Raw genomic sequence first — 27,951 nt, 5'->3', positions numbered from 1 at the left:
GGCAACCACACATTGATGTTTCTCTCCTCTCCCTCCCTTCCCCTTTCTCTAAAAATTAACAAATAAAAATTTTAAAAAGATATCAAATTGTATAACTATATGGAGATTTTAGTGAGAGTTTGCCGCCTCATTCTCTATTTTCCAAAGAGCCAGCATTCAGGAAGACAATTTTGAAGAAAAACAAAATTAATGAAAACAGTTGTTACATTCATTATTTTGAAACTGGTAGATGTAGGCATAAGCCAGGTTTCACCCTGAGGAGGCCACGTTAATAATTCTACTAATTCTGACTTAAAGTCTTTTTATAAATCCAGGTGTGCCATTTCAATCGCCAGGACTGAGTGGTTCCTAAACCTGACTGCACATAAGAACCACCTATATAGCCTTCAAATTAGAATGTCTAGGCCCATCCAGACATCTTGAATCTGACTTCACCCCTTCCATTCTTCCCACAGCCCCTGACCTTTCCTCAATCAGGTCCAACACAATGGCCTCAGAGCCTTCACACTTGCACTTACACTCACACTTGGATCAAGACTAGAACTACACTCTCATTTCAGCTCCAGAATCATCCCATCCCTTATGGGCCTCTCCCTCTACATTCTCCTTAGAGCACCAATCACTCCCTGACAGCTTCTGCACCTCTCTGCACAGTGCTAGTCCCTCTGCATCAGAATGTGGCTCGAAGACAGCGCCTTTTTATGTTTGGGGCCCTGCTTTATTCCCCATGGGAACTTACCTCCACAGCTAAAAGCCTTGGTGGCCATTAAAACAAATGTTTACCTATTGACCAGGAAAAGCTGTCCATGGTATTTTGTTAAGTGGTAAGGCAACTTTTAATGTATATAGAATGACCACAGTTTTGTTAAGAAAAAAAAAAACCCTCTGTTTATGTTTTCAGAAGCCTGAGGTGGAGGACATACCAGGTTGTTACACAGGCTTCCCTGGGGAGCAGTGGGCACCAAAGGGGTGTGGGAAAGATAACCTTTCCCATAATTAGATCCTTGTAGCACAATATTTATTACTTCCATAATAAAAATTTATAACACTGAAAGTTTCAAAGGGAAAAGTCATTAAGACCCCTATCATCCCTGCTATGTACAATGTTAAGCAATCTAGGTTTGAAGATTAGAGATCTCCATTTTATCACCTTTTAAAATGATTCTTAGGAAATAAAATATCTATTAATTCGGTGTTAACTGCCTATAAGGAAAACCACTTCATACACAATGGAATTCTATGCAGCAGAAAGGAAGAAGGAGCTCCTACCCTTTGCAACAGCATAGATGGAACTGGAAAGCATTATGCTGAGTGAAATAGGCCAGGTGTTGAAAGACAAATATCATATGATCTCACCTTCAGCAGGAAGCTAAACAACAAAACAAACAAGCAAGCAAAATATAACCAAAGACACTGAAATACAGAATAGGTAGACCATGACCAGAGGGGAAAGGGGAGGAAATTTCAGGGGAAGAAGGGAAAGGATTTATAGGAATTAGTATAAAGGACACATGGACAAAAACTAAGGGGGGTGGAAATGGGAGGGAGGTGGGGAGCACTAGGGGGGTTGGGCTGGGATGGGAGTAAAAGACAGAAAACTGTACTTAAACAATAATTAAATTTTAAAAAATTATATAAAAAAAACAAAACAAAAAAAAACACTTCAGAGAGTGACTTGATTGGCTGCAGCCAGAGCCCTTTGCTGCTGATACTGAGAGGATGGTAGAATCTCAGGGCCCATGGCCTCTGGGTGTACTCAGATGGGGTCTCACTTGCACCTCCTATGTCCTCAAACAAATGCACAAAACTGTGTAGAACAGCATACAGGGCTGTCTTGCTATAACCGTCACCTGCACACATTCCCTTAATCAACCAAGCATAAATGCACGGCTCCCATCTGTGCAGGATGCGACACTCAGGATTCGAAAAGTACCCTCATACCTCAAAAGACTGGAAGCCATTGCACTAAAGAAATACAACCATATTTCAACCTACAAAGAATACAAGGTCTGTCTGGAAAAAGTCCAGCTATTGTTAATGTAATGAGAACAGTTTATACGACAACCATGTAACCTGGCAGCCATGGAGGATGGACTGGAATGCCCATAAGTGAACAATAACAACTTCTCTGTACTAGTCAGTGGGGGCCACAGACGCCATTGAGTGTGTGCACTGTGTGACTGTTGCATTCAAAATTACTGAGTGAGTAGAGCAACAAATCTGCATCAAATTTTGTATCACACTTGACCATTCCCACACAGAAAGTATCCAGATGATTCAGAAAACCTTCTATGGGCAACTGGTGATTGGTGGCTTCATCACAACACACTGCTCATGCATCACATTTTGTACAGAGCTTTTTGGCAAAACAGCAAATCATTCAGATGACTCAACCACCATACAGCCCAGATTTGGCACCCTGCAACTTCTGGCTTTTCCCAAAACTAAAATCACCTTTGACAGAGAAGAGATTTCAGAACATTGATGAGATTCAGGAAAATATAATACGATGGGGCAGCTGATGGTGATTAGAACAACTGTGTGAGGTCCCAAGGTACCTGCTTTGAAGGAGACAGAGGCGTCACTGTCATATATAAAATGTTTCCTGTATCTTGTATCTCTTTCAATAAATCTCTATTTTTCATATTACACAGCTGGATACTTTCTGGACAGACGTCATTATTAGAACACTGAAAATCAAGAACAAAATCTAGACCAATGAAAAAGGTTCTTCAAGATACAAGTCTAGAGCCCTGGCTGGTGTAGCTCAGTGGATTGAGCACAGGCCTGTGAAGCAAAGGGTCACTGGTTCGATTCCCAGTTAGGGCGCATGCCTAGGTTGCAGGCCAGTTCCCAGAAGGGGACCCACGAGAGGCAACCATACATTAATATTTCTTTCCTTGTCTCCTTCCCTTCCCCTCTAAAGATAAATAAAATTTTTTTAAAAAGATACAAGTCTAGGGATCAATAAAAATGACAGTTTAAAATGACAGCTTAATCGCTTCTCGGCCTTTTGGCTAAGATCAAGTGTAAAATGATAGCTTAAAATGATCTGAACTGAAAGGAAAAACTAAATTCTGAAATTGTATCTTATAGTATGTAAGCTGCAATTAATCAAGAATCGGTAGCATCAATCGTATGAATGCAAAAATTTGGAATTGAATTATTGTGCAATTAGTGCCCAGTCAGTAAAAGTAATTTAAATTCAGTAGACAAAAGACTGGGAGAAAGAATGCAGCACCACAGCATACACTTCTGCCAGCAGCTCTCCTTTAAAAACTTCTAAATGGTCCACATATACATTAAGACCACTAGTCTAAAACATAAATCCTCACTCATATATGAAGCTACTACTTACATCCCTTGACTGAGGTCCTGTTCTTTTTTCCAGGTTCAAGCACAACCAACTCAGATGACTGACCACAGCATAGAATGAAACACTTTCAGTCAGGATTTGAGAAAAAGAAAAAAAGACCATCCAGCAGTACAGGGGACCCACATTATCTAAATGTGACACATACCTTTTTAGTTGAATGGTCAATGGGTTTCTCTCTGTTGTAGGAAGAATCTGAAGATAAAACTTGTGAAGATGATATGCTACCATTTTTAGGATCTGCTGATGAAACAACTGTCTTTAGGTTTATCACAGAAGTAACATTTCTAGGGGCTGGTGATGGTTCTGTAGATAACGTCTGACGGACAATGTAACCCATTGGCGTCCAGGATAACTCTGCTCAGAGATAACGAAAATTGGGGAACAGTCTCAGCAGTAAACAGAAACTCCTTAGAAATTCCAAACATGCATTGTGTGAGATAATTACTGAGAGCATAATTAAATTTAGGCTGTTGTTCAAAACATCCTCTTGGAAACTACAATATTCACTAAACTTGTATTTTCCTTGGATCATGCACGCTGAATTAAATTGTTAGGTTAACTGATCTTCCTAGAAACTGGTTTCCACTTAGGGGTGGTTCAGTTAAAAAACAGCAATCTTCAATTATGTCCACATGGCAAACACACAGAATTAATGAGCTAAAGATCAAATGTTTGCCCTACTAACCTTGATGGGTATCTTTAATAGAATTCAAAAGTTGCTAGACTTCAGCTATCACAATAACTGGAGATTTATTTCTTTTTAGAACACAGGCACAATCACAGCCACACTACTCCTTAGGTGCCCATGAAACTCTATATATACAGACAAAACAAAAGGACAGCCATTAGGACATGGACAGGTCATGTTAGCAGCCCATGGCTACCTCAGACCATCAGACAGACTGGTCTTGTCACTACAGAGCTACACATCCTTAAAGTAGACTCTGAAGTGAAGATCTTTGTACCAAATATGAGAATGCAAGAGAAAACACACCTGTAGATAGATCAGGAAAACTTTTGTAAAAATGTCTCCTATTAGGACAAGCTGCTTATAAAAATTTCAAAAGCAGGCTCCACTGAACACTCTCTGAATATATTACTTTTAGGCCAGGTCAGGCCAGACCAGTAGTTCTCAAAGTGGAGACTGAAGCTCCCAGGACCCGTGAAGTCAAAACTGTTTTCCTAACAATAAATGTGTTATGGGTGCTCCCCGCCCCTGCACTGCCACTCCTCTTCCCTTCTCTCTCTTTTTCAGAGACTGCAAAGATAGGACAGTGAAACAGCTAAATACCAAGGCAGATCTACTGGGCCAACTGTTAAAGAGTTGCAAAAATATAGAAAAAGGCTGCACTCCTTACTGTCTTAATTTTGGAAAATAGTTGTTTATAAAAGTGCTATTTAACATGTAATGGGCTTATCATTGTTACTTCATGTGAATTAGTAAGTATTTTTAAAATTTCTGTTTAGCTTCAGGTATTGCAAATACTGACAGTTGTCTAATAAATGAAAACTCTGTGGGGCTGTTTAAGGGGTATTAAGGGGTCCTGAGACCAAAAACTGAGAACCTCTGATACAGGTAATACTTAAGGAAGATGTCACTTTTGAGTTGATAAACTTTCTCAATGAACTGGACAAACATTTCGTTTAGAATTCTTTGCTATCTTATACTCCTTACACATACATGTGGGATCTCATTTACTTTAATCTTTTAACAACAATGTCAGTTTGTCAACAACCCTTTAGCTGCCTTGAAGGCTTTAAGACAAAAATATTTTAGTTGCACTGGACTAAAAACGAACTTAAAAAAGACAACTGATTTAAAATAATACATGGTAGCCACTCTTACCTCTTATACATGAAGAGGGATTGGTATCAGCATTATCAGTTACAGAGTCAGTCGAATTATTATTTTTCACCACTATTTCACCCTAAAAAGCAAACCAGTTATTTTCTTACTATTTCAAATTGAAAGTAATAATTTAATTTTTAAATACACCTTCCCTTGGCATTCTTAAAATCTTCAAAATATATACTCATTAACAATTCCAAATACGGATATAAGGGGGGATAAATGGTAATGGAAAATAATACAATAAAAAATAAACTATTATGTCCTGGCTAGTGTGGCTCAATGGACGGAGTGCCACCCTGTGAGCCAAAGTATCACTGGTTCGATTCTATCAGGACACATGCCTGTGTTGTGGGCCAGGGTCCCAATAGGGGGTGTGGGAGAGGCAGCCACACATTGATGTTTCTCTCCCTCTTTTTCTCCCTCCCTTCCCCTCTCTCTAAAAATAAATAAATAAAGCCTTAAAAAAACTATTAAAAATTATCCCTCCGAAAGATATTTAATTAAAGTTGATGCATTTGAATGATAAAAGAAATTCCAAAGACCTAAATATATATGTTAAAAGCTCAATTACTTCCTTCTGCCAAATCTCTCTCCTTAGAAGAAAAACCATCCACTGTCTACAGCTTAGATACTGGCGTCTCTCTACTTCTTTGCCTAGGATTTAAATATGTACGTATCAGTTTTATATAGATCCCAATAATGGGATCAAAATGAAAGTAATCATTTTTTAAAGATTTTATTTATTCATTTTTTAGAGAGAGGGGGAAGAGAAGGAGAAAGGGAGAGAAACATCAATGTGTGGTTACCTCTCATGCACCCCACACTGGGGACCTGGCCCACAACCCAGGCATGTGCCCTGACTGGGAATCGAACCTTCGGTTTGCAGCCCGCATTCAATCCACTGAGCTACACCAGCCAGGCTAATCACTTAAAGTACAAGTTCTTTGCCATTTTTTAAATATTTTATTTATTTATTTTTAGAGAGAGGGGAAGGGGGGGAAGAGAGGGAAAGAAACATTGATTTGCAAGAGAAACACCAATTGGGTTGCCTCTTGCATGCCCCCAACTTGGGACTTGGTTGGCAACGTAGGCATATGCCCTCACCAGGAATCCAACCAGTGACCTTTCAGTCTAAGGGATCATGTCCAACCTACTGAGCCACCCCAGTTAGGGGCCTTGCCATTCTTAAAATCTTCAAAATATATGCTAATTAAAAATTCCAAATGCCTAAGTACATAATGTAAAAAAGTTAAAGTACTTCGGTCTGCCAATTCTTTCCCTCTCTAAAAGAAAATCCATCCATTGTCTACAGCTTAGCTAGTACCTCTCTACTTCTATGCCTAGGAGATGAACACCCATCTATCACTTTTATACAGATCCCAATCCCAAAACTGACAACTCAATCAACTTTTGAAAGATCAACATATTATAGACAACTTTCACATCAGCACAGATGTGCCAATACCATTCTTTTTTAAAGATTTTATTTATTTATCTTTAGAGGGGAAGGGAAGGAGAGAGGGAGAGAAACATCAATGTATGGTTGCCTTTCATGCGTCCCCTGCTGGGAATTGGCCTGCAGGGAACTGGTCTGCAACCCAGGCATGTGCCCTGACTGGGAATCGAACCACGATTGTCTGGTTCGCAGGCCCGTGCTCAATCCACTGAGCTACACCAGCCAGGCCAATACCATTCTTAAAACCCCCGTGTCCCCACAGGAATGCTAAAACATCATTTACCAAGTCCACATACCAAAGTTCCAAAGTCCCTCAAAACATCCACAAAGATAACAAATAGAAGAATTGTAATAGGTGCCTGCTTTTATAAATTCGAATTTGAATAGTATACTTCACAAATTTACCCATTTTGTCATTTTTATACCTGAATCCAGTAATAAAAATAAAATCATTAAAACAGTCTGTTCTCTTTGTGTGTGTATGTGTGTGTGTGTGTGTGTATATAACTTTTATTCTCATCAAGGCCAATGACATACTAGAAGTGGCTTACCTGTTCAAAACCAGCTGAGTCAACTATATCAATATCAAAAATCCAGTGCAATAGTTGTTTTCAAAGAGTATTTAAAGACATGGAAAAATGCCAAAAACTTTGAAAACTTCTAAGAGAAGCCCATACATATATATAATCCCCCACATGTACAATTTTCACAATACCATTAACAAAGGATTAAGTTATATTAAATTAAATATGGTTTTCTCTTGGCTATACAATTTCAATTTTCTTTTTTCTTTGGCTGTTCAAAGATGTTACTAGTATAATGAGGAAAAAAGTTTCTCTTAAAGGGGAATAAAAAAATGCACACACAATTCAAGTGTGAGTATATAATAGAGTAACAAGTAAGTACATCTTCTCACATAGCATGATGTACCTTACTTCAAGTACACGTACATAGTACTCACTTCTAACAGGTGACCATAACATAAAGTGTCAGTCATGCTGCCACCCTGTTCTACTTTTGTACAGCGCTCATGGCCTTGGATTTATTCACTGGTTGCGTGTGACCAAATCATGGAGCCCTTCAACTGCTCAGCTATTCTACATAGAGCACTAGACCCAGAATGGTCACTCACCTGCCAAATGAAGACTGTGATTCTTCTACCTCAATCAGCCTTACTCATCACAGCCATGTAACAAGAAAATGCTGTGGGAACAGTATATGTTCTACACACTATAAGCCATTATTACCCAGGCTTGAGGCTTTAGTGTCCAAGCACCCAAGAGAAGGGCAGGAAATGTCTATTTGGGAAGTGTAATCAGGTAAGCTGTTTTCTTCTTTCTCCTTGCCCTCACACTGAGAAGTACCCCACCCATCTTTATCAGAAATCTGTGAGAAGTGATTTTAGGGACTAGTAACCTGATAACTTTTTTCTTAAGTCTCAAATCAACCTGTTTGAGAGAAAAATGGCTTGATTTGGTGGACTAAAACTTTGAGATGAAGTGATGAATACAGTATAATTTAAAATTATTAAGTGGCAATTGAATGTATTTTATTGCAATTACTTTCACTGAATTTGCTATATCATTAACAAGAGAGGTACAGATAAAAAGTCTGAAAAATCAGAAATCACACTATGCAGTTTTAAATACTATTTAAGTAAATAAAATCTTGTTGTCTGTATTGAAAAAGTCCTGTTGAACACAATGCTACAAGTGAGATGTTCACAATGGGCTATCTAACCAGCTGGATTCATGCCAGAATCTTCTCCTGTACCTTTTATTTAACAGATAAAATTTAGTGTATTAGGTGATTCTTTGAAAATAGCAGCACTTAGTATCACATCCTCACTGTAAACAGTTCACACAACAAAAGAGGAAAAGGGAAACAAGGGAAAGGAGCCTGTACTCACCTCTGCTAACACTGGAGTGGGTTTCACCACTTCTCTCACGAGAGAAGTGTCTATAGGGGCAGAGTGTGAAGGTCCCCACTTGGGCTGTTTTGGTGTCTCTAATATCTCATTGTTCTCTCCACCCTGCAGTTTAGGAAAATCCAACCTGGTAAATTCAAACTCAGGTTTGGAGGATGGTCCACATTTTTCAATGATTCTGGATCTCCTTTCTGTTCGTTTAAAATAACCATCTGTATTTACAGAATTAAAAGTAGGAGGAAATTGTTAATGTTTGATGATCTGTACTTATGCTTAGTTGCAGAATAGAAAATCTACTGCTACTGATGCAACATGTTATTGTCCAAAAAGCCGAAGTTTTGCTAGTGCTATTAACCTTCTGTGTAACAGTGTAAACATATATGACCAGAAGAAGAAATTCCTCTGGTTAAGCCAACAAGCAGAAAAAACAAAACAATCTAAAACATTTTATTAAAGATTTATATATTTTTAGAAAGAGGGAAAGGGAAGGAAAAAGAGGGAGAGAAACATCAACATGTGAGAGAAACACAGTTGTCTCTTACACGCCGCCAAATTCTCCCATCTGAGGACCTGGTCTGAAATCCAGGAATGTGCTCTGACTGAGAATCAAACCAGCAACCTTTCAGTTTGCAGGACAATGCCCAAACCACTGAGCCATGCGAGTCAGGTAACACTCAGAAAATTTCAGGAGTATTTCTAATGTTGATGTAATGGTACCTAAATGTGACTGTACAACCAGGCAGTTTGATCATTCTTAATACACATTTTAGAGTTTTGCAAATTTAGAGACATTAACAAATTTCCATTGAGTAAGAAATGTTCCCTTTTTTAGTTTGCTAAAACTGGAGGCAAGCAAGTACCGCTTTTCTATCTTTTTCCTTCAAGTGCAAATGAATGACAATGTCAGTTGCAATGCCATAAAGTCCCTGTGTTTAATCATAAGGCCAGAATTATTATTGTTAAATGCTCAACTTTCCTATCCCCTTTCCATGTAGCAGTTCATTTAGTATATACTAAATAATAAATTATACTTATAAATGATAGACCTTTCCCAATAAGTACACTATTACAAAGGTTTTAAATCACTATATAAACAGGGGATGCCTATAATCAAACTGCACTTGTAAATAAATTACAGGAAAAAAACAAAAAGACCATGTAGAACCACTAACTTTCAGCCACAGATCAGAATGGAAACTTCCAAGCCCAGAGCAAACATGAATTCTGTCAGGAATAAAGTCAGTATCCTCTGAGTAACTATACTGCCCTATAGATTTGGTATTAAGACAGAAGTAAAGTCACAGACAAACTGTCCTACCTATTAAGAAGTGTTCCAACAAAATACTAGAGAAACTGTGTCATAAATAAACATGGCCAAACATAGTACAAAGGATATAGTTGTGATCTGTTTTTATTTAAAGATGACCTACTTGCCATGTGACCTTAGACAAGTTCTTGTGTAAAACAAGGTAAATAACAAATTAAGAGCACATCACAGAGACCACACAACAAGTCCCCATCCCAGAAGGAAAGGCCTCCTGGATCCCAAAGGACATCTGATGGCCTCACCTCTGCACAAAAATAAACCGACAGAAACAGCGGTCCAAAAACAGCAAAGCTTCTGTGGTGGGTGGAGTAGGTTGACATAACACAAAACATAGAGTTTGATATTTTTACCTGATTTCAAAGTAGTGTCAGCACAAATGGATATATGATGTGAGCCTTTTACTGATTTTATATCAGATAATATAGTTCCATCAGCCTTCTTATTATCAAACTTTTGTTCATGACTCATTTTTTTCTGCAGGAAAGATAAGAAAGTAACACAAATGAGGAAAACTACAGCTGACCCTTGAATGAGGAAGCTTAGGGCACTCCCACCCCAGCAGTAGATAACCTGCATATAACTTCTGATCCTGCAACACTTAATAGCCTACTGTTGACTGGAAGCCTTATCGACAATATAAAGCCAATTGACACATATTTTGCATGTTATGTATATATTATATACTATATTCTTACAATACAGTAAGCCAGAAGAAAAAAAGTTAAATAACAGGGTTTGTCTGCACCATTTTTTAAACTGTTACAAATCTCCTACAATTTTTCCAATACATTTATTTTAAAAATATTCACATATAGCCCTGGCTGGTGTAGCTCAGTGGACTGAGTGCCAACCTGTGAATCAAATGGTCACAGGTTCGATTCCCAGCCTAGGGCACATGCCTGGGTTGTGGGCCAGGTCCCCAGTAGGGGGTACGTGAGAGCAACCACACACTGATGTTTCTCTCCCTCTTTCTCCCACCCTTCCCCTCTATAAAAATAAATAAAATGTTTAAAAAAATTTTTTTAATCCACATAAGTGAACCCAGTGGTGCATTTCAATCTCATGTTGTTCAAGGGCCAACTATACTACTGTAAAATAGGTTTAAAATTGCAAATATGTAAGTATAGTCATACCTCGGTACTCTCTGCTTCAGAATCCATCAAACCACTGGCTCATTGCCTTTTGATGAGGAAAAAATGTTCAGCACTCGGCTCTTGCTTGGGACTTGTCACACTTGCCAGAACCTGTATGAGTCATGACATCGCCCCACAAGAGAAAATGCTTCATCATTCAGTACTCATTGCTTTTGGAACTCATCACAGGTTCCAGAACAAATTAACAATGAGTACCGAGGTACCACTGTATTCACAACTCAACTGTTTTAAAAAAGGTTAGACCAAATCAATTCTTAAATACCACAAAAAAAGATGAGTAATGCTTAAGTTAATGCAAGAGCTGACCAGTTCTTTACATTTTAAATGCTAATGTGACCAAAAAACCATAGCACTCCTGGCTGTTGTGGCTCAGTGGATTGAGTGCTGATATCCAAACCAAACCACAGCACTTACTGACCTTAAACAGGGCTTTTGTATCTTGTGGGAGAGTGCTCATGTGCTCATACCGTGGCTTCCCCCTCTGAAAGCCTTGGTAACGACTGGATTGATTGTAATCATACTGGGAGCTAGGCACTGGGCAAACATTCTGTGTAGACTCCAGGTTGTAAGAACAGGTGTATGGATGAAGAGCCATCTCAGATGATAAATAGTGATGTGGAAATGTTGAAGCTCTAAAGGCCGTATCTTCAGGATAGAGTTTCTGCCTAAATAGAAATAGTAAATTTTAGTCACAGATTTCATATCACAAACCACAGAGCTTTAATAATTTGCAATAAAAAAAGTTAAACGTTCACCCTGGCTGGTGTGGCTCAGTGGATTGAGTGCTGGCCTGCAAACCAAAGGGGCACCAGTTCAATTCCCAGTCAGGGCACATGCCTGGCTTGTGGGCCAGGTCCCCAGTTGCGGGCACAAGAGACACAAGCACACATTGATGTTTCTCTCCCTTTCTTTCTTCCTCCCTTTCACTCTCTCTAAAAATAAATAAATTTTTTTTAAAAGTTAAACTTTCATTACCTTTGAGGTCATTCATTCCACATTGAAATAACTCTAATTAAAAGCCAAATAAAACCTCTGAGCCTTTCTTTCTTAACCTGCAAAGACAGATGCTGACCTAGTTACTTTCACTATTGGGCTGGAACATCTTTAAGAGGCCCCTACTATAATGAGCATCGGGAAAGCCTAAGGATGCTCCAGCAGCTTTTCACTCCCAAAATGTCCAATATTTGGAAAAGCCTCTCAGCAACCTTGGCCAAAAGGGATATTGAGATTATTCTTTCTACAGAGAACCCCAACACCCAAATCCAACCTCCATCCTGACAACCTGCAAGGCCTGCCTCTTGGAGCTTCTGGGTGCCCAGAGACATCCTGCTACAGCCCCTTCCCTGTTTCAAGCCCACCACCACATCCTGTGTTCTGCTGACTTGCTGGGCTACAAAACGGACGCTTCAGGCATGGTGGTCCAGAAATTACACACCCTGACCAGATGGACACCATCTGTGAATGATGCCATTGCTCTAATTTGCTTAAGCTGCTAGGTTAAACCAAAATACAATGTAACAGAGATTTTTCAGCAAATCTGGTATATGACCAGAGTATTCAACCATTTTGCAATGAAAGCCAATACAATGACAAAATGCTAAAGAGTTGAGTCAAAACATAAATCACAACCTTTCATCCCCACAATCGAGCACTAGGTGTTTCTGTGAATTTCCACAGCTGAAAATTTTCTTGCAGCAAATCAGTGAAATCCCAATGTGCTAGTCCACTGAAAGGCAGGAAAATCCAAAGCTAATAATGGGACATCCTATATGATCTTCCAACTGTCCAACCATTAGGAGATATGGGCCCAGGTACCAACACTTATTAGAAGTCCTATTTCTACTCTGCTGCAAGTAAGAGTCTAAACAGAAGGAAAAAGGGAGTCACTGTGACCAAGCTGGACTTAGAAGACACCCGTGAGGATAGTCATGTTCTCATTTTCATGCAGTACCTAATCACAGACTGACTGGTATCAATGCCTATTCATTCATATTTTATAAATTTAGATCTTGTAATATCTTTTACTTATCAATAATTTATCCCTGTAATTAAATTTTCCTAATTAAATACCAAACAAAACCCCTCTATTAAACTTTTTCTGCTCCACAGACCATCTGACTAGGGCTGCTCTTTGAAAAGAGGGAGTCTCCAAGCTGCATCCCACTCCCCAAATGCTAACCCTAGATGTGACTCCCCATTTTATTTATTTGATGCTCAGAAAATCTAATGGGCATCAGATGAAGGTGAGAGGAATCTGTTCTTTACAAGATGGGCAAAGAAGATGGGTTGATAGAAAAAAAGCAAGAAAGACTGTCTCAAGTTCAAAAACTGGATAAATGAACAGACCAATAAAATTTAGGTAAAGAAGAAAAAAAGGGCAGATCCAATGGTGGCTTTTTAAATTTATTTTTACTAATTGATTGACTTTTTTAGAGAGAGAGGGGAAGGAAGGGAGGGAGGGAGAATGAGGAGGAAAGGGAGTGACAGAGAAGGGAGTAAGAGAGAGCCAGAGAGAGGGAGAGGGAGAGAGAGAGGGAGGGAGAGGGAGAAAAACACACTGACTTATTGTTCTACTTCTTTATACGTTCTTTGACTGCTTCTTGTATGTGTCCTGACCAGGGATTGAACCTGCAACCTTGGCACACTGGGACAAAATTCTAACTAAATGAGCTATCTGGTCAGGGCCCTAGTGGTGATTTTGAAGACTACTGTCATCCAGAAAATGTTCACCCAAGTTAGCAGGCTCTGGCTTCGTCCTCGCTCTATCACAATCTTGTTTTCCACTTTGGAGGTATCATCACAGATCCTCCTTCCTCTGAAAAGATGGTATTTTTTTCTTTCCATCCAAGGTAAACAGAATTATATGCAGAGAACAACTCTTCAAATGACTTCTCTGTAAAATTCCAGTTGCCATACACTGCTCAGATGACCCTTAACCATAGTAGCGCTATCTCCTTTATGCCCACTGTCTTATCCTGCACTCGTTTCCCCTTGATAGCAGCAGCTCATCTCTGTCATGTATTTGTGTAATACTTGCCAGTCCCTCTGCTCTTCTCCTTGCCCCATCCGTACCAATGATTACGAGTCTCTAGGACAAGGGTGTCAAACCCATTTTCACTGGGGGCCACAGAAACCTTGCAGTTGCCTTCAAAGGACTGAATGTAATTTCAACTCTTTAACAGTTAAGGAGTAGTTACATTTACACAGCCCTAAAATTATTTTGGCCCTTTAAAGGCAACCTCGAAGCTGATATGGCGCCCAGTGAAAATGAGTATGACACCCGTGCTCCAGAACTTCCTTCCTGCCATGCTGTCACGTCTTCAGCACAATTGGACGGGTTTGGCCCTTGTATCACACCACTAGAAAAGTTCCTCTGGCCTGGACTTATAAATCCTGCCCTCTTTTTGCTCTTGCCCACCTCCCAAAGCCTCCTTTTTGGCATGGTTTCCCCTGCACTCTATCTCACCTGTCACATTCATGGAGTCCAAGCATCTCACTGTTCTGTTCAGGATACACACACACACACACACACCCCCCAATACTTGCAACCAAGTACCTTCATCACCTCCAGCCCTCTAATTCCAACTTGTGTATCGCTTCCACTTAATAGTTCACTTTCCCTCAATTTGGTATATATAAATCTAAAATTAAACATCTGGTCCCCAAACTAGCCCTACTTCCAACTTGTGTTCTCATAAATGATTCTACAATTCTTTCTAACTATTAACTGAAAATTGCTATACACCTTTCCTACCAACACCCATATGGATAACCACAGAATCCTTTTTCTCTTACAGCAGGTCTCAGTGTATTTTTTTTTCAGTGCCTAGAACCCAGTCAAAGCTTCAAGCCCCTCTCCCTTAAAGTTAAACCAGAATCCAGGGGTGAACCCAAAAGCTCCCTATTTCATACCCAGCAAACCTAAACTTTCAGCTGTACTATGTAAATGTTTAACTGCCTAACGACACCCCCTTAAAAATGGTAACTTTCTTTTCTACCGTCTCCCAACACATCTTTCACATGATCAGTTTGGATCACAGCTGGCAAGGATCCAGCCACTCCTCCACCTACCAAACCAATCTGAGCCATACTAACAGCACTGCTAGTTCTCAAAGCTGAGAGGTTTTAACTTAAAAGCATCCATCTGTGCATTGTGACATTTCATAGTATATTCCAAGATGCTGAGAATGCTCAACAAACTTTCACCAATAGCAACAGCAGCTTTGGGAAGTAAAACTGAACTCAGAGTAAAAAAACTAAATGCTAATTCTGATTCTGGTGTTACCTATCTGAATAACTTTGGTGAAGCAATTCTAGCCTGTTTGTCATGTGTAGAAATAACATTATAATCTACAGCTCCATCATACCACCCTAAACACACCTGATCTCATCTGATGTTGGAAGCTAAGCAGGGTCAGGCCTGGTTAGTACTTAGATGGGAGAAATAACACTACACCTCCCTGTCAACACCATGGATGCAGCAAGCACAAAAAGATGTAAACATAGACAATACCCAAACAAAATATAACAAAGAGAGAACGTGTTTTATCTGCATAGCCTCTAATTGTTCATTATACCAGTAAATAATGAGTACTTTCCAAATGGTCAATTCTACATACCAGAATACTTCTACTAATATTTGTCTGTCTATAACATAAATTTGGAGAAGATTGGTACATTTTCTTTCATCTCCATTTGTTCAAGTCTATAAAAAATTGACCAAAACAGAATAGCTCAGGAGATAAGTCTTTCCTGCTTAGCATCTGGCATTTTCCATACAATATTTAACCCCAACTGAATAAATGAAATCCCTTTGAGTGCACTGTTGGGGCACTGGAGGTAGACAGAAAAAACAGAAAAAAAAATCTACCTTTTTTTCCTTAAAAAAGGGTAGATTCCACCCTTAAAAAAAGGTTCCTCCCCCTTTTTAAGGGGACATACAGAATAAGGTTGTAATAGTGGAATTAACAGGAAAGAGAAAATATATTTGTTATAGAAAAGGCTACTCTTTTTCTTCATGGCAGCAAGAGATCTCCATATAGATGAAATCTGACTAGAGCAATGCACTTCTTAACCTACATTAGAACTGACTAGATAATCTGTTCTCAACTAGGTAAAGTCTCCCCATTTCCTACTCACTTTAAAGGCTTCTGTTCTTTCTAACCTTTTCTCTTTGATTTCATGCCTCCTCTGTCCCTAATTGTTTTCTTGCCAGTCAGGAATATTGTCAGCCAATCATTTCCTTTGTTATAAACAATTAAAAATCAAAATCAGCCCTGACTGGTGTGGCTCAGTTGGTTGCAGGTTGCAGTACTGTCCCATACACTGAAAGATTGCCAGTTCAATTCCTGGGCAGAGCACATATGCAGGTTGTGGCCTCGATCCCTAGAGCTGGGCACATAGGGGAGGCAAGCAATCAATGTTTTTCTCTCACATCAATGTTTTTAGTTCTCCCTTTCCCTCTCTCTAGAAATCAATGAACATGTCCTGCAATGAAATTTTTTTTTTAAATCAAAATCAAAGCTAAAAAGGATAAGGGATTAAGAAACATGTTTAAATTTAGTACTGCACAACCCTGAGCCTTGAATCACAGTTCATGTTACTGCTAGGACATTGCTTTAGCTATGAACGTTTTCCACTTTTATTTTGAGTTCCCAGAATCCCACCCAGCAGATGGCTTAGAGACCTTGTCACTAAGATGTATTTTGTATTTTATTATGTGAACCACTCAAGGTAGGGAACAACTCAGATGAGACCCATGCCAACATCCCCTTTTACAAAAGATGAAATTACACCAGAAAATTTGGGTATTCCTACCAAAGAGCTTTAGTACACACAGGTACATCTTCAACTTTTGTCAAAAAATACAACTTTTAATATTTCCTAAATATACCAGACAACTCAATGATTTTCTTACTCATTCCAATTCTCTCAATCTTGTGGATATAATTCTAGAATATATAGGAAGTATAAGCAGTTTCCAATTACACCATGTAGGTGTGGGGGAAAAAAGAAAAAAGGAAACAAATTTGATGCATATCAAAGAAATGTAAAGAATTCTTACATGGCAAAAAGGTGATTCATACGTTAAAAATAAATCTACAAATAATCTTCACAATTATGTGAAAAGTTTAACTTATTTTTCTAAATTTGGCTAACAATGAAACCATTCTGTAAATACCTTAAGAATGTATTCCAAGGGAAAAAAATGTAAAAAACATAAGCCCTCTTTTAACTCAAATCAAGAAGAATTTATAACCAAATTATGCAGAAACCACCTCCATATGACACATATAAAACAAAATGATTGAAAGCAAAACCAGGCAACTTGTGAAGAATTATCCACAGACGCAGCTATGGTTGCTAATTCCCATTCCTTCAACAGCAAGATTTTTAATGTCACACCCTAAAACTGAATAACCTGATTATTTATTTAGGTTTCTCTCTACCCCATTTCCTCCCCCACCCCTGCCATTTCATCTGCCATCACATTCATAACATAGTTTTAAACTGTATGCACAAATGAACCTTTAAACTCTACTTCCTACAAATAAGTGCAATATAGTCTACACACTTTCTTTACCCAAAATACCTGAGTACAGAGAAAGAAAATGAGAGCTGAAGCTTCAGTTTCTGCTGCAGGACACACTTAAGTTGTGCTACTGGTTCAGACTGTTCCTGGCTAAGGAGCATCTTCTCTAGTTGCTTTGAGAATTTTAATGTGTTAGCCAATGTTGTAAAGTCTAATCATTATTAAAGCCAAGAAATCAAGTCCTCAGGTAAGGCAAGGCATTTATAAAAATACATACTCAGGCAATGGTAGTTCCTGAACACAAGGATAGTACGTGGCTGCACAGCTAGGGAACACGTGTGCTTCTGATGACTCTAACCATGCCACCCTGAGCCCAGCAAATTTGGGGATAAATGGTTTGACATCTGCTGACAACTTGATGCCCTGAAGAAAAAAATGAGGTTATAGCTACATACATTATGAGATCAACCAAATGTAAACAAACAGAAAACCCAGAGTGACTCCATTCTGGCAGTACCCAGAAATGCTAATCCCAGCGCTGTTGTTCAAATATCTCTGCCTACTAAAAACAAGCATTTGCCAACAATTTCTCCCCCGATGCTTTATTTAACTAGAAAAATTGGCCCACCAAATATTTAAGTGAAAAATAAGAACAGCAATTATACTGCAAGTAAAATTCAACCCAGATATATACTTAGGACCACAACTGACAGTTCCTTAGCTTTAGCTGGGAACAGGGGTATTTTATCTCTCTCAGCTGTACCTAGGGATAAGCCAGCATTGTAGCACTGTGGGTAATCAAACGTTACCTGTAGCACAAAACACATTGCACAAGTTTATTTCCACTAAATTTCTCATAAGAGTTACACAAACTACTTTCTTTTCACTCGGTGAACCACTAAAAGTTTTGCTTAAAAGCTAAAGTTTTGCTAGAAAACCTATCGCCATAAACCCTTGGAATATTTAAGTTGTAAAGTAGATTTTGGTTCTTATACACGTGTTGAAAGATTTACTTTCACTGACAACTCTTAAATAAGATGTTTCAAGCGTTTGAAACCCAATCCATGCAAGTGCCTCGGCTCCACCTAGTGGTTGCGCTGAGCACGCCTAGCGGAGATTCTCACTTCAAAATACACTTGAGCAAGAGCTACTTGAACCACTCCTGGCCACAAAGGCGGGGAGCCAGTGCGGCTGCGCAGCCTTCCCGCGGGGAAATGGACAGTGTCCCCTCGACAGCGTCTTTCCTCAACCCACTCAGCAGTGAGCAATGTAGATGCCAGGGTTGGGGAACCGACCGCCCCTCCCGCGCCGCCCCAATCCCGTCCGCACCCCTCGATTTTCGAGGATGCCCGGAGCCACGGTCCTCACCTCGCCCCCGGGTTGTCGAGGCCCCTCTGACGCCATGGCCCACAGATCTGAGGCGGCCTGGCCTAGAAAGCCAGAAGCCGCGCCGTCGGCCGGCTGAACTGGAGCGAAGCACTCCTCCTCCCCACTGTTCCGCTTTCCGAGCGGACGCCAGGAAGTGCGTCACAGAAACGGGCGCCGGCCCGCCCTGTTTCCGGTAACGAGTGCCTGCGGCATCTCGTACGGTAATTCGAGCTCTACCCCTGAACTGAGGTGGCTGGCTCCCGTGTACCTTCTTTGCAAAGGCAATGAGCACTCGGGATGCAGGCAGACCAGACCCGAATGAGAGTCCACACGGGGTAGCGGGACCAGTAGCGGGGTGGGAGGGTGGTAGGTTGGGGACTTACAAGTGCATACCCGTTAAGTTGTACAGAGCTAGAAAACCAAAGACTTAGTTCCTAACTTCAGGAACTTCATGCACTTTGGAAGTAACCACAGAAAAGAATTCCGAAATTGCCCAGTTCTTTTCACCAATTAGCTGTTAACTATTAGGAAGGGTGCTGGGAGAGATAAAAAGTTTGGTTTTCCAGGAGGGAACAATGCCATCCAGAAGGGAGTTAAGTAAGGTGAAAAATGGACACGGGTCAGGGATCACACGGAGGTGAGGGAGGCTGCAGGGTGGACACAGGAAGAACTGACTTGCACTGGAGCTGGGAGGAAGGTGTAGGAATTATTTAGTGTTGCTGCCAACGTGGGTTATTTGACCCGTAGAAATTGATTAGACTCAAAATGCTAGGCTTTAGGTTAACTCTGGGAAACCTTTACCTTGCACCGAGAGGGCTTCAGTAACTACTAAGTACAGTATTCCAAGCAGGAAAAACGCAGGCAGCTCTATTTCTTCAGGTTTCTGTGTGGTTAATTAAACATGCCTGCGCCCAGTCAAACCTGCAGAGCTTGGAGAGATGCAGGGTCTAGTGGCGTAATCAGTGCTGGAGGTTGTGGAAGGGGTTGTCCCCGATAACCTCTCAGGTATTGTTTGGTCTGCCCTAAATGCAATAAAGGTTACTTAGCAATCCTGTCATCTGTTGATTTGCTAGCTCAGACCTCTAACTGATGGGTCCCCAAAAGCAGTTCTAGGTTCCTTCAGTCTTTATTGTACTCATGTAATGGCACCCCTTTCTAAAGGGGGACATACAGAGGACCACCCAAGTGCAGTCTAGTTTACCTTAAGCTTATTTTTAAAGGATTCTCCAGTATACCAATTAAGATAGACTGCATTATCTTTAAAATATTTCCCTAGCAGCTAAAAAAAAAAAAAGCAACTTTACAGACTCAAAATAAAATACCTATGACATGAAGGGGTTTTTACAGTGCTTTCAAACTTTAAAAAATGCTATTGTATTTTATAGGAAACATCCCCACCTGGCAAAGGGAGAAACAGGGTTAAGTGGTTTCTTCCAAGGCCAATAGATGTATGTAGCAGTTCTTAGGTGAGTATTAAGCTCAGAGAGTATTAAGTTGGGCTCCTTACTCTTCAAATGAAGGCCCTAAACAATTAGCTCTGGTGAATTTATACCTGGTTCTTGGTTTCTTCATAAGTAAATTGAATGATAACCTCATCACACCAACCTGTTTTAAATCCCTTTAATTATTTGCTCAGGACCAAAATCATCAAATGGAAATCATCCAAAAACTTCTAATCATGAATTAACTTTAAATAAACTTCAATAACTTCACACAGTGATAAATGCAACATACAAACTTTATTTAACAAAAGTAACATGTAAAGTCAAACAGGCACTTACATTAACAGTTAACTACAAGAAATTTTAAACACCTTACAGTAACCTACTTGCAGTTGCATTTAACTGAGCTCTGTTGCTGTGAAGAATACAGCTCATGCACAGGTATGGATGAATGATTTGTACATTTTTCAAGTATTCACTGAATACTACCTTATATACACATATACATTAAATTTGAAAAAGATTAATTGACGATTCCCAGATATACTTCATTTCTGTTGCTCTTTTGGAAGAGGTCGTCGAAAGAGAAGAATATGTGGTTCTGTGGAAAGAAAATGTTTTATATCACTTTAATATAATATGGTTAATTTTCACTCAAAATTCAAAGAATTCTCAGCTGAACCAAAATAAAGTAAAATAAACCTACTGTCAACTAATGTTACTTATTGAGGTATCTAAAATTTTGCTTAAAAGTCAGTCTACAGGAAACAGAAGAAAACAGCCTGATATTGAGAGTATTTCCCAAGTGTTTAGTTTTACCCACCCTGGAGAAAAGGGATGGTAAGCACAAAAGCTACTTTGGGGAGAATGGTTTCTATTTTTAGAATCTCAATTCCACCATAAATAAATAAATAAATAGAATAGAATAGAATAGAATAGTTATATCTGTGGGGTAAAAACACTGACAGCTCATTCGAAACCCACCAGCTTATATAATAATGCCAGTCCTAGGGATCTATCCCAGTAGATTATTTCATTGTGAAGAGGTGGCCTAAGAATCTACAGTTAAGTTCTCCTCAGTTGCTTTTGTATTATCTGGAGAAAACACCTCTTGAATTCTAATATAGTTACATGCCTGAATCCTACCTGTGAGTCTTAAAAGAGTTTTTGATATTGCTACTGCCACTTTTCCTTAGCAGGAGTGGAAAACAAGATAACTTTAGGCCCATCTAACAACTTCTACAGTATACCTTCAAACTTTGTTCAAAGCATTTTACATCTTAAATTTTTGACTTTAGATTTACTGATATAATCCATAAGTAGAATTTAACCCCACAAAGTTTTAGTTTACAGTTTAGTTAATCTGGAAAACTGGTAAATACCACTTACACATCCATAATATATAACAAAGGCAGCACATTTAAATTCACTGGCCATTTCATCTATTTAATCTTACATACAATTACCCTTTAAATAGAAGGCTAAAAGAGAAGACAAATCACTTCAAATTGCATAAATTTCTATACATAAAACTTGAAAAAATAACCTATTTATTTATAGATGGGAAGAGAGAAAGAGGGAAAGAAACATCAGTGTGAGAAAAAACTTTTGTATAAGTTCAGATCAGGATGGAAACCTGCAACCTAGGCATGTGCCCTGACTAGGAATGGAACTGGTTGGTGACTTTCCACAGGAGGACACCCAACCAACAGGCACACACCAGTCAGGACCTCCCTACATAAAATTTAAGGACACTTACGTTGTCTTTAAGTAAGTTCTTAGTTTCCAAAGAAGGGATAACAGAATACTAAATATGTTTATGGTAAAATAAGATGATTAACATTGACACAATTTTTTAAAAAAGAATAGCCTAATTTTTGACTCACTTTTTTATATGAGAGAAAAACATTATTTTCACTCGTGTGTTATTTTATTTATTGTAAAATTGGAACCCTCTCTAGGGAGGAAAAGAATCAAGTCATTCATTCAAAAGTAGTCAAAACCATCACTTTAGGATATCACTGAATGTCAGCTGTACTAAAAAATTTTCAACAACCACAACAGCTACTATTCTAATGCAGTTAATGTTTTCCCAAATAGAAAACTTACCTGGCTCATGAATCATGTAATGAACCCATCCTAGACTCTGTTGGACACCAAGTCTCCTCCACTCCTCTTCAGACATCAGATGGGTTTTGGGTACTTGTTTGGAAAGTTCTCTGGGTAACATGACATGCCTGTTGAAAGACACAGCCAAGCATTAGTGCTCTTTGTGTAAATATGCCTTCTACCATTGTGATCACTTGACACATCTTTAGGATACTTAAAATTTGAGGGTTTTTTGTTCTCAAAGTTCTTTAAAGCAACTGGCATACTGTGTCAATTGGCATCAGTCTTGAGGACTACAATCTGCACTACCTTTAATTCTGATTTTTAATGGCCTATGTTCAAATTAGGGAAGGATATGCAGACCAAAACCAGAAGGCATTCATTTTATTTAGGATTAACTTCTTTTCCCACCAGAGGGCTTGCAAGTTGTCTGAATGTTCAAAACTAATTTGGACACACAATTACCCAAAAAATATCCAGACTATGTCTGGCCATGTGACTAAACCCTGGGCAATGGGATCTAAGCAGAAAATAGGTAATTTATGGAAAGTGTCTGCAAAAGGAAAGAACATGCCCGATTCTTTTTATCTCTTTCTTGTTGATTATGCAGATTAACCTGATTAGGAAGCTAGAGAAGCCATATATAAGAAGCCCTATATTAACCTGATTAGGATGCTAGAGAAGCCATATATAAGCCATATTACAGAAAATATTGTAAATTGAGGATGGTCCTTGGTTGTGGAGCTGTCAATCCAGCCTCATGGAGCCTTTTACATAAAGGAGAAAAAAAAAACTCATTTGTTAACAGTTAATTTGGGTTTCCTATTACTCAACATTTTAGATTTGTAGCATAATCAAATTCTTGTATACTCCAGAAGTTGCTTTATACTTTGTTCAGAATCAAAAGTAAAAAACACTAATCACATATACACATCTATCTTGCAGCCTTCAGTTTTCCAGTAAGTTAATGGACCTATATATCCAAAACTTGTTCTTTTTAGGAAGGCATGTAATATTCTTCAATGTGAAGAACACATAAAATTGTAGCTTTGTTAAATTCTCAGACACAAAGTTGCACCACCCCTTATTTAATTATAATACAAAGATCTTCATAAAAATCAGTTCCTAGGTTATGAGTATTAGTTTTACACAGTCATCCATAACCACCAACCAAATTTTTATTTTACCAATATAGGATATTTATATTTGTGAATCAGTTGGCTAGGGGTGAGAAAGGTGCAATCTGGTTACTTTCTGGCACACTTTCTAGGAAAAGTAAACTCATAACCCAGAATAAGACTGATGTGTCAACCTAGTCTGTGGCTGGTTAGTTAAGTACCAATTTCGTATTATTTGCAGAACAAAAGTGAGCCTTGGCATGACTGTATTATGTAGTTAGATCACCATAAGGTCAAGTCATGTTATGCTTACTGTCATCGTTGGTTAAAATTTCTCCAATTCCCATGAACTACATGGTGAATCTTAGCAATACTTATCAGCTACCTCATTCATTCTTAAAATGCTGCTTTAACAACTACTTTTAAGGTTCTGCAGTAACAGAACCTGTTATCTTACTTCTATCATGTTGTTAATTAGTCTCAAAAAGAAATGTAATGCTAATTATAATTAGATCTACCCTCTTATTTATGTGTACCTACATAAATGTATCAACATGTTATTCTGATAGAAATCGCAACCCCTACCTTTTCCAGAAACTATAGAAACAGGCTTATCATTGAGATGTGATTATAAAGGAAAAATTTGTAAGCTGCTTCAAGTTCACATAGAAATTCTATTTGTATTTCATTGCGTGGAGACAGTATCTAACTATGAGTTATTATTTCCAAAACTCAATTTTTATTTCAGTACTATGGGCTTGTCACGGAGAAGGTAAACACAAACATAAACAAAGAAGCTACTAGATGTGATTAGGAGGGCCCAACAGAAGCTGTGGATTAAGATTTTTAAAATACTAATTTAGTTTTTATAAATTTAAATCCACACATCTTATAATAGTTGTTCCAGGTGTTATTTTAAAGAACTAAGTTTTTAAGACCACTTACAAAAAAACCTAAGTGTAAATAAAGGAAATAGAAAATTAAGTTTGCATTTACACACACACAAAATCAAAGATGTAGGTAACAGTACTGGCAAAAAATAAAACCTTTTGAAGTTCACACTGTATGCTGCACTGCCATATACAAACTTCCCTAGAATCACACCTCTCTGCTTTTATTATCAACTATTGATTTGCCTCTAAAACAGCTCTAAAGATTAATTACTGTTCTGTTTCTATTGTACAATGGTAAGTGGCTTGGCTATGAAGGGCCATCATTTTAAATTAATAATGGATTAGAAGTACATTACTTTAAATATATCAGGATTTTCTTCTATACATAACACACACAAACTACTAACTAAATTTGGCTAAAATTTTGGTATCACAGTCTACTTACCTAGTACTCATCAATGATTGTTGATTTGTTAAAACTAAAAAATGAAACCACTGCCGAATAGTATTTTAATTTGTATGAACCCACACATGTTTCAGAATTAATTATTTTTTCCAGGTTTTAGAAAGAATACGGTCTACATTCTGTCCATTGTCTATCCCCAATGTCGACCAATACTGTCCATTGGTCGACATCACATAATTGAACGTTATTCCAACATATTACAGCATTCAGGCTGTGTACTTCGTACTTACCGTGCTTAAAAAATGATCGACTTCAAATTCCAATCCAGAAAAACGAGATTTTTCTGATTGTAATATAAAAACAATGTATTACTAATCTCTAAAGCCCTGTTTTTCTTCTGAGAATGCAGATTTCCAACACAACTAGAGACACACACCAAACTTTATATACTTTCTTCCTCAAATAACATTTTTTTCAAAGAGCAGCATACAGAAAACAAGGTCACTACTTGGCTCCGGAATGAAGGTGCCCAGGCACCACCCAGGAGGACAGCCAGGGTCAAACCGGTCTTTGAAGCCACGCCCCAAGTCTGCAGACAATAAAACCAATAAATAACGAATTTCTTCCCTCCCACGAGTTGCTAACTTTATGGATTAATTTCAGCATGTATGTTGTAGTGCATCACATCACGACGCTAAGGCCAAAAGTCCTCAAAGCGAAGATTACTTGGCCAGGATGCACTAACAGAAAAAAAATGTCGGTAGTCCACTTAAACTCTCCATTTAATCTGGAAAGGAACCCCCTTTAATAATGCCCTTAGTCATCATGGTTAACGCACAAAAGGCTAAGTAGAGCACCAAAAAAACATTTTTCAAATCCCAGTCAATATGCCAAGTTTTCGGGGATTCCCCTTCTAGGTCGATTTTAGAATCACTAACGTTGAAACAAGAACCAAAAGCGTTTACGTTAACAAACTAAAACCACCTTTCTACCTTCCACCTGGTAGTAACTGCAACAATGCTAATTAGTTCGCGATTCTCGGGACACGCGGCACCAGTGGAGGAGGCGGGCTCTCGCCGCTGGCTGTCCGCCACTGTTCAACCCAGAGGGCCGACAAGACTGTGGCTGAAAACCGGGGTCCATTGCTGCCCTTCCGCCCGTTCCCTCTAAAGCAGCAACTCAGAAGCGGCCCCAACCCCGCACCGCCTCCGCCTCCTCACGAAACGAACAAAAAGCGGAGGCCGGACAGGCCCGCAGAAGCGAGGAAAGGGGAACGTTCCAGCCCCAACGCGTCCAGACGCGCTTCTACCTCGACAGCCTCGATCTCGATAGGAACCCTACTCTAACTACCCGCAACCACCTGGCTTTACTTCCGGTCCCATGCGAATCCCGGCCGCCCGACTAAGGGAGCCCGCCTGAAGCCGCTCACCGGTATTCGTAGTGCTCGTCGAAGTATTTGTCTGAGTAGTAGATCTGTTTGTGGGCCATCCTGCCAGAAGGTGAAAGGCGCAAAGAAGGAGCGTTGGGGCAGGAAGAGTGGTCTCAGCCTACACAGCTATCTTCCGCCTCTGACCGAAGTAACGACTCGACTGCGACTAACCGACAACTGGTCGAACGATCTCGGTTTGAATCCGACAGCCCGCCGTTGATTGGAAAGAGAATCCGACCAATCATCTTTTACGCAAGCTGCGGGAAGGCGGGGCCAGCTTCCAACCTATTATCAGCGCTCCTCCGCGTTGTTCACTACCAAGATCAGCCACTCAAAAGCCTGTTGCGAAGTTGCCGGAGGGAAGAAGTGGATGATTGGCAGGGCGTGGAGGCGGAGAGCTTCCTAGAATTAGGAGCGTCACTTCAAAGGTTGAAGTGGAGACGTTTATGGTTCTCAGGGCGCGTGCGTAGGAGTTTCGAACGTTCCAGGTCTGTTGAGCCGTTACGGCGACAAACCTGCAGGACCTGTGAGATACTGTAGGGTGTGGCGAGACCTGGGCGGGGCTGCCGGCAGCCGCAGCTTACTAGCAGGCGCTGAATCGGTGTTCCTGGGCTGGGGTTCGCGTCTCAAGTCCGTGGGAAGTGGGGAAAGCGCGCGGGCCACGTTACGTTGCGGAAAGTCCAGGATTGGGAAGGGTGAGAGGACGAGGCCTAGCTTGGGGAATAGGGACGCGGAGAAGCTGAGGTTGAGCTCCATGGAACGTTTCAGAAGTCGGACAAGGTGCTGCTTGGTTGGCGAGTCCGGGGCTTAGCCCGGGAGGCCCGACTTTAGGTAAAACCTGTGTTCTCACTCCGTGCACACACTCGGATAACTACCCTGTGGGTACGCATGTATATGCGTGTTTTCTCAATGGGAAAGTGTGAAAAGATTCCTAAAAATGACACTGTTAAATACTGGGATTAAAAGTGGTTTTTAAAAGTTCTTTTGGCTCTTAGTATTGAAATCTAAATAAAAGTTGCTGGGGGGAAAATGCCGGGATATATGCTGGTTCTTTTAGGTGATAATTAAAAAATTGCCTTTAGTCTTTTTCATATTTCCCCAAATGAGCATGTTATTTTTGTAGTAACAGCCTGATTCAGAGTTAGTTGCCGCACCGTGCTGATGAGAGCGTAGATGGGCCCTGCAACTCTCCGACACTAGGTGGGCCTTTAACTCTCATTGTTCTGAAAGGGCTTCCTTATTATACCTAGTGCTCTGGAGGTCCCGCTTTCCCCATTCCTCCGCCTCCTTGCATCCTTCGGGTTTCCAGCCCCGCCCACCGGGCTTTGCTGGGTCTGCCTGGCCTCCCACTTGGGGTGTTGCATATCTCGATAACCCAGGGTAGAGGGCATGTCTCTTGTTCACCACTCCGCACCCACAACATAGTAGAGTCCTTTGCAGATGAGCACTAAATTTAAAGTAATATGTAATAATTTATGCCTAAGTCATTGGATGTGGTTATGTACTGTGATGGTAAAGATGTAAATAAACTGTTAAGGGAGATGATTAGGGAAATCACTAAC

General features: G+C 39.7%; 2 protein-coding genes across 10 annotated transcripts in view; both read right to left on the bottom strand.

Annotated features, from left to right (window-relative positions):
* SECISBP2 (SECIS binding protein 2) overlaps positions 1-19,130 on the bottom strand; it is a 39,320-nt gene extending 20,190 nt beyond the window's left edge. For 7 of the 9 annotated variants that reach the window (XM_037164729.2, XM_037164730.2, XM_037164731.2 and 4 more), the window contains exons 1-7: positions 18,993-19,130; positions 17,902-18,047; positions 11,511-11,757; positions 10,289-10,412; positions 8,594-8,823; positions 5,223-5,304; positions 3,522-3,730 (exon numbers count right to left, since the gene is read on the bottom strand). In XM_037164729.2, the coding sequence (XP_037020624.2) occupies positions 3,522-3,730; positions 5,223-5,304; positions 8,594-8,823; positions 10,289-10,412; positions 11,511-11,757; positions 17,902-18,047; positions 18,993-19,028 (1,074 nt within the window). In that variant the 5' untranslated portion in view covers positions 19,029-19,130. Of the gene's footprint in view, positions 1-3,521; positions 3,731-5,222; positions 5,305-8,593; positions 8,824-10,288; positions 10,413-11,071; positions 11,181-11,510; positions 11,758-17,901; positions 18,048-18,992 lie in introns of those variants that run through there. The other 2 variants (XM_053662632.1, XM_037164735.2) reach the window with 2 other exon arrangements.
* A 1,579-nt stretch (positions 19,131-20,709) lies between these two features.
* CKS2 (CDC28 protein kinase regulatory subunit 2) lies at positions 20,710-26,586 on the bottom strand. The gene is made up of 3 exons (XM_037164750.2): positions 26,390-26,586; positions 22,544-22,671; positions 20,710-21,035 (listed from the first exon to the last, which is right to left on the bottom strand). Exons 1-3 carry the CDS (start codon positions 26,446-26,448, stop codon positions 20,983-20,985), a joined length of 240 nt encoding a protein of 79 aa, XP_037020645.1. The 5' UTR covers positions 26,449-26,586; the 3' UTR covers positions 20,710-20,982.
* Between the last annotated feature and the right edge of the window lie 1,365 nt (positions 26,587-27,951).

This window comes from Artibeus jamaicensis, unplaced genomic scaffold (genome assembly GCF_021234435.1).
Source record: "Artibeus jamaicensis isolate MK-2021 breed Jamaican fruit bat unplaced genomic scaffold, CSHL_Jam_final contig_264, whole genome shotgun sequence".
Lineage (NCBI taxonomy): Eukaryota > Metazoa > Chordata > Mammalia > Chiroptera > Phyllostomidae > Artibeus > Artibeus jamaicensis.
The sequence above is the reverse complement of the archived record's forward strand: the minus strand, read 5'-3'. Positions and strand labels throughout refer to the sequence as shown.